Source organism: Amblyomma mixtum, chromosome 3 (genome assembly GCF_055824585.1).
Source record: "Amblyomma mixtum isolate Tamu chromosome 3, ASM5582458v1, whole genome shotgun sequence".
NCBI classification, from domain to species: Eukaryota; Metazoa; Arthropoda; class Arachnida; order Ixodida; family Ixodidae; genus Amblyomma; species Amblyomma mixtum.
The window spans coordinates 179,654,500-179,661,817 of NC_143014.1; the positions used below are offsets into that span (position 1 = coordinate 179,654,500).

The 7,318-nt window shown below is 49.4% G+C and overlaps 1 protein-coding gene across 3 annotated transcripts in view; it reads right to left on the reverse strand.

The window, feature by feature from the left end:
* Efa6 (Exchange factor for Arf 6) overlaps positions 1–7,131 on the reverse strand; it is a 251,722-nt gene extending 244,591 nt beyond the window's left edge. The window contains exon 1 of one of the 3 annotated variants that reach the window (XM_089582077.1): positions 6,931–7,131. In XM_089582077.1, the coding sequence (XP_089438203.1) occupies positions 6,931–7,077 (147 nt within the window). In that variant the 5' untranslated portion in view covers positions 7,078–7,131. The remainder of the gene's footprint in view (positions 1–6,930) is intronic. The other 2 variants (XM_089582080.1, XM_089582082.1) reach the window with 2 other exon arrangements.
* Between the last annotated feature and the right edge of the window lie 187 nt (positions 7,132–7,318).

Sequence of the window (7,318 nt, forward strand, 5' to 3'; positions counted from 1 at the left end):
CCTAAACCGCATTTTCGATGCGAAGAGCGCCATTTTAACCAGCCTTATTGACTGGTACTCTCGACTTATGTGCTGACATGCGAGTTAATGGCTACTTTTTCGACTTGTAAAGCAGGAACAGCCGTATTTTCTGGAAAATCGTTTTTACATTACATTTGAACATCATTCCCGATATATTCTGCTCATTAGGAATGTTTATATTAAGATGAAACTTTTGACTACCTTGCAAGCGTTATCGTCATCGTCACTTTCGATAATGGCATTAAAAGTGGACGTGTAGCACCAACTCCGAAAATAATGGCATTAACAAACTTAAGGCCTTAAGCATTTACTGCCATTTCTTGTGCGCGTGTGGCACGGGTATAAGACGAGTTGAACTATACATCGAATTAGACATCGAATTAGAAATCGGAGCCTGCTGACTCCCCGATGGGGAGTTTTATCATCGGCCCTCTGAGCTATGACCGAGTCGAAACGCCCACGATGTTCGGGGAAAGTGTGTTCCTCATCCTACCTTCATTCTGTTCTCCACCTCTATCGCCCGGTTAAAAATGAGGAAGGGAATCTGAGTCACCAAATAAAGACTTCATACGGGGGGCGCCTTGGCGACAGAATCGTCTTAACGAGCACACGTCTTCTCTTCTCCATCGCGCGCAGCAAGGCGGATAGCGCCTCGTGCCGCCTGCGTCATCCTCTGAATCTCACTCGTTGCAGGAGGCGGTCTGGAGACCGGCTACCCCTCTCAGCAGCGAGCGCCTTCGGGCCTCCGACGGCGCCTATTTTTGCCGCTCTCCGCGCCCCCACGCGCGGCGTGCCCGCCCGAAATGGAGACTGCAGAATGCAGATATTCCTCCGAAATCGAATCTCCACGGTGCATCCTCTCCAGAGCAGCACTGAGCTCACCTGGTCGCACTATGCATAAGCATCAGGAATGAGACTAATACCCCTGTCACACTAGCAAATTTAATGTCATTCGAATCGAATGACATTAGCACCTAATGTCATTAATCGACTGCTACACGGGAACATGTAATGTCATTAGGTTCGAATGACATTCGCCATCGAATGAGTTAGGGGAACTCATTCGCATTCGATCTCGAACCGAATGCGTACTCTGGACACCAGATACGCAGCAGGAACAAGCGACTCGAAAAAATAATGTGCACACTGCCAAACCTAGAAAGTGCATTTATTTAGTTCTGCTAAAAGAAAGTTAATGTTGGTGTGAATCTGTTCACACTAGAGGCTATCGTGGATAACTATTACTCTCGGTCTCAGCAGCCTACAGCAGCGGCCGAGCGTGAAGCAGCGTCTTTCCCGCGACCGTCGGTCATTTTGGGATGCGTGATTCCTGCTGGCTGGCGTGCCATGTTTGTTAAGCTCGAAGGTACTTAAAGACGTAACTGAGCAGTTCACCTTTTGGAAGTCGTTTCCAAGCTCCGCGCGTGTCCGCGCGCCGCCATGTCAGCCATTTTGTTTGTTTACATTTATCGGATTTGTGGTTGACTTTGTACTTGGCTTGGCTTTTGATGGCTAAAGTGGTGCAGAATGACCGCAAATAATATTTTAAGCTTATAATACGGCACACAAATGTTCTCACCCGCTTTTGAAACACTGCACAACAATTTCAAACATCTTTTATGCGCGCTGATGACGTTCGGTTGGACTATATTTTTTCACTGATCGTCGATGCCATCATTTTCGAATGACATTACTTTTTTCCTTGTAGCACCGAAAGAGACCGAATGCCATTAGGTTCGAATGACATTAAATTTGCTAGTGTGACAGGGGTATAAGTCATTTTATTTTCAAGGGGCATGCTGCCCAGCTTCGAAAGTGTGCGCAGAGCCTTGGTCAAAAGTCTTCAGGCCACAGGGTTTGCATTTTTTTACTCATTTAGTAGCGCAATTACGGCGCATCCGAAGCTCCAAGTCTCTGGCGGGGGGGGAAAGACTTTTTGTGATCACCCTTCCGAACTGTTTTGGAGCTTCAAGGGTGCTGAAGTGCCCAACCTCAAAAACCCAAACGCTGTGCCTTAAAAGATTTCTGACCAAGGCTATCCGGCTGCATGCAGCATCTTCCGTAGGGGACGTCGCTCGCAAATTACAACGCAACAGCAGGGAACGTTATAACCGATGAACGACAAATAATGGTCAGTTTTCATTTCACTCAGAACGTCAGCTGATGCCACCTCGAAACTGAGAACTAAGCGCGCAATTATTTAACCTCCATCAACAAAGCCAGAACCTCCCGTTTTCGTGTTCCCCGTCTGCGCCGTCCCGGTAAAGTTTCGTTTTTCTCGACTACTTACAAGGCCGTGTGCTATCAGTGAGGCGGAAGCCCCTCTACACAGAGAACACTGACAACCCCATGCCACAGACCTACGACCGCGCACCCAACCAGTGCCTCTTCGGTGCCTTACTGGCCAGTATTCGCTTCGCCTTGCCACTAATTCGACAACTCCGTCGTCAACAGCGATTTCCTTATACACTCCATAGGAAGGGGGGGGGGGGGGGTACACTCCCTTAATTCCTAACAATTTTTTGTCCCACTGATGACTGCCAAAAATGACAGCCGCTTCTCTACGTTTAGCACACCACCTCCCACCTAAGAATTTAGACCCCCCCCCCCCCCCCCCCCCCCAAATATCAATCCCTGGTCGTCAATGGGCTCGGTCACGTCAAATAACTTACCACAGCGAACTAATGAGGACAGCATCTAACAGTTCGCCAATGGCGCGTGCCAATAGGTGGCCACAGATCACAAATACCTCTCCATCGGGTCGCGCATTATAGTGCAGGCCAGCGAACTCACCCTCGGCGGAATAATTCAATAAATAATAAAAAAAGAAGCCCACGGGGAAGGTGGTGGGAGCAGCGAAAGCGAGGCCACTCTGCCACTAAGGCTTCACATTCCGCTTTGCGAACCATCAGCCATGCTTGAGAAGACGCTCTCGCGTGCGCCGAATCAGAAGACGCACCAAACAACGTCGTGACTGGAATAACATATTAGCAATGCATTCTGAGGCGGCAACAAAACTACGGGCAAGACCTTTCTGCGCCCTGCTCGGTGGGGCAATTTCGCTTCTGCACTTGCTTCTATTTTCATTCCTGCTATATACCGTCCCCTTCTTTCTACCGTGGCTCGTCAAGAAACAATCGCACCAAGCAAAGGGAACAAACGGCACAGAAAAAGAAGGCTAACTCGCAGGTGGGGCAGGCATGCGCGTTCGCAGATTTACACCAGGGAAGCGAGAAACGCTTTCACAGGAATATAAACGTGACCGGGGCTCCGGAAGAACTCTTAACGTCCGCAGGACAGCCGCTGTAAATAACCTCCACAGTCGTCGTTATCGTACTCACTAGCCCACAATGTGTCCCATTTACTTTCACAAAAGACTGACATTATGCGTTACATCAGCTTTTCATAACAGCGCGTACCAACGAACAAACTGCATATAAACACTGAACGTTCGAAATTTAAAATTATGCCGTAATCTTGGTTCTACCACTTTTTTTTTCTTTCGCTAGAAGTCAGTCACTGTTGGTCATTCACCTTTCGAAGCTAACAAGGAGAAACAAGCCGCGCAGTGGTTTATAATACGCGATTCTTTGTTTTGTCCTCTAGAGGCGGGCTATATGCGCGCTGCCGATGCTCTGAAAGTTCTGCCAAGCGCTCGGTTACATAAAAAATAATAATAAAATCAAACACTAACAAACGAGCGCATCTTAGTTCTCATCAGTGAACTGAACTACCAGCTATATTGTTGCGATGCCTGTAAAACGATAAACAATAAATTTTGGTCACAGTAAAACGTACGGCTCATTGGATGCTCAGTGCGTGAGAGTAAAAAAAAAAAAAAGTGGAGAGGACACTTACGCTCCGCCTTAAAGGGGCCCAGAAACACAATCTTAGTTAACTGTTTTGCCTGTTGATTGCATATAGTGAGTTATAATGATGCTATTAGCGTCGGTAATACCGCATACATTCCGTTTTTTAATATTTTAATGTCCTCCCAAAAACAACTTCATGGCTCTGATGGTGTCGCCATGGTAGCGGGTTTTTAGTAGCGGATATGACATCACCTGGCGCGAGCTTGATGACCGGACAAACAGTAAATATACTGAAAATTGTGTGAATAAATAGAGACGCATTTTGTCACCTGTCTGCGTTTTATATTAGATCAACAAAAACAATTTCTTTGTCTTAGATAAAAGCCCCGCAAAGCAAGTAAAATAAAAATACACCACCAGGGGCGCTCCGGCATGGAAACAACGCTGCCAGTCTCACAGAGAGCAGGCAACCATGGAGTACAAACTTCCGCGACGTGCTCTGGCTGGCTGTTTTGATTGGTTGCGCCAGGTGCCGTCATTGGGAGAGCGAAATAGGAGTGGGAAGCCCCGCTAAATTTGAGTTGAGGGCAGCGTTTTGTTTGCTTGTATTTTGAAATTTCTTCACTGAATAACTCCCGTTCCTGTGCATCGATTCCTGTAATTCTTTTTAAGTCAGCATCTGTGTGACATAAAGAACCCACCTGAAGTATAGCCGGTATTCCCCCAGGCAGTGTTTCGCAACCCCTTTAAGGGTATGGCGCGATAGCGTAATGAATTAATTCCCATACATGCAGAAAGTCATTCTCTACATTACATTCACAGATCCCTGGGAGTCCTCATACCCCTCCTGGTGCGCTACTGCCCTGTGATGGCAGGTGCTCCCAGCGGTGTGCGGCTCAGGTTGCTCTTCCTGAGCGACCAATCATTAATTTCACTGCCACCGGCCACGGTGGGCAGTTTGCTCGCAATCCGGTGGGCAGGTTGCGATGGCGTCGCAAGGTCACGTGACCTAGGTGGACCACCTGCCAGAGACTTGCTCGTGATTTTTTTCGCTCACAACGCCGACACCGGATTTTCTGGTGAACGGGACCTTCGACGCTATCGCGGAAAAATATCACACACCATGCCCAGCGATACTCAATATGACGCCCTCGTGAGCAATTAAAGGTTCGCAGCCTTTATTGAATACGCTTTAAGTTGTGCAGCACGCCCTGTCTTTGATGCTTTTTTTTTAATTATGGGTGATTGTTTGCTATTCCAACTGAGCTGGGAAATGAAACTGAATTAAGGCCTGCCTTGATTCAGCCTTATCGCCCGCAGCAGGCACGAACAATAAGCGTAAATGCATTAAGCCCTGCCAACAATGTATTCAATAGAGAATTAATCCCATAAAAGTGCGCTACCGTGTCGACCTTTTTCTGCACTTCTTATCTTTTGCTCTTCTATTTTTCCAGCGCAGCAGTGAGGAGCAAAAGGCACTTCGCAACAACACGGCGGTATAAATGGCAGGCTTCCAGCCGGGCGCGCATGTGAGGCGAGCGGTCATTCTTCTTTAGGCGTCTGTTCGCGTTTCCAACGATAACAAAGCAGCCTTCCTGTGTTTTGAAACGAAACACAACGATGCGAGATAGAGCCATAGAGCTCCCCAATACCGCCCCCCTTTTTGCAAGCTCACCCAACGCCGTTTTAACCGCCACGGCGCCCTTGAAATGCTCGCATACGCAGACAACCTCGCACAATAAACACGCCGTCTATCCTCACGACCCAAGTACGCTCGTACAGCCGCCTGCGAACGATTTAGAGAGCGACTGAGAAAAGCTAAGGAGAGACGGCGGACGGAGAGGAAGGGGGAATTCGGTGCTCTCGTTCCGCGGTACCGCCGTGGGGTGAGCTCACTCCACGCCGTGCGCGGGGAGAGAGCAGAGGGGGCGGCGACGCTGTTATTCCTGTAATTACGGTGCCCACCATAAAGCCTCTCCCGCTGTCCTTGCTCGGCTGATCTCGCCTTACAACGCCCACGCTCCTGTGCACTCCTACGCGAGGTGAAGCTCCGACAGTGGCCGATGGCCCGAAAACATCACAGAAAAAGCGGAATACGTAACCATGCAAACGAGAGCGCGTAAAGGTGTGCCGGCCTGCGCGTTCTGGCGGATTCTCAGTCCCGAAGTTCTGCAGGCCAGCCGAAAGCACAACGGCGCCTGCTCCGGCACTTGATCGACGTGATGACCGGCGTTGTGCACCTCCGGGCGTTATCGAAGCGTGGAATGCTACGCTACAGTTACTCATCGCTGGCCGGTAATCTTGCCAGCCGACACTGCAACAAAAAGCACGAAATTATAAGGCGACCCTCTTCCGCTCTGCAACGTATCGGCGTTATCACCTTGAGTAGACTTTCTGAACTGATCGCGTCAGTTCAAAGTGCGGCTTTCTGAAAGCGAACAAGCATTTTCCTTATTTTCCCCCCAGCGGCCTAAGACCGTTGCCGATAACATCCCTCACTCTTGTCGATGATCGCAACACTACGACGACGTCACAGCGCTATTCCTGAAGTAACTTGGAGCATGAATCAATAGGCGCCAGTGCTTTTCATGCCGCGGACGGGGCCGGCCCCAAAATCGACACATTTGTTCGCACAAAAGGCAATCGCCGTGGATTTCAAAGAACAATAAGCACAGTTCTCGCTAACGTCCGCACATTGAGTAGGCTCAGAGACTTTGAACGCGCATGTGTTCCCTGCTTCGGTAGAAATCTCACGCAGCTGGCTCCACACGGCGTTCAAGCACCTCTCGAGCGACTGTCATCTAGCGGCTCACCACCCTCCTTTGGAGAGGGGCCCGAAGGCGGCAAGCAACGCCCAGGCACTGGATCTCCGAGTTCCCGCAGGGAAGTCGGTGATCGCAGCTGTTCTCACAAGAAATAATTTCTGCGCAAAAACGTAAACCTGCGAGGGTCACGAGCTGTCTCATTCAAGAAATTCGCGCTGCGCTGCCGCTGGGAGATGCGAAGCATCATCCGAGGAGCGCGCAGTCGGAAGCCGCCGATGTCGGAAGAAACCAAAACTTAGCGGCGGACGCCGGCGGCCGCAATGGGAGCTTACCTGACCGCTGAAGGCCGCCGGTGAGTTGTCGGCAACATCGTAGATGACGGGGGGAAGTCCCAGTCCAGAACCACCGAAAACAGAGATTCCAAATCCGAAGGACTCACTTCGTTTCAGCTGCACACTCCGCAACTCTCCGTCGTCCATTATCCAGAGCCATGTGCCTATGCTGCCCCCGCAAGGCAGATGTCTGAATCTGCCAGTTGCCGGAGAAGCCGAGCAGCACAAGCGACTGCTGCGCACCTTCGTTTGTGTTCTTTTCATTTCACGCATTCTGCTTCCCTAACGTAAAATAATTTTTTATGTTCAATAAACAAATAACTGTCTTATTACATCCGCTAAATAATATTATTACATTGTAATAATAAAACTCCACTGTGACAAATAT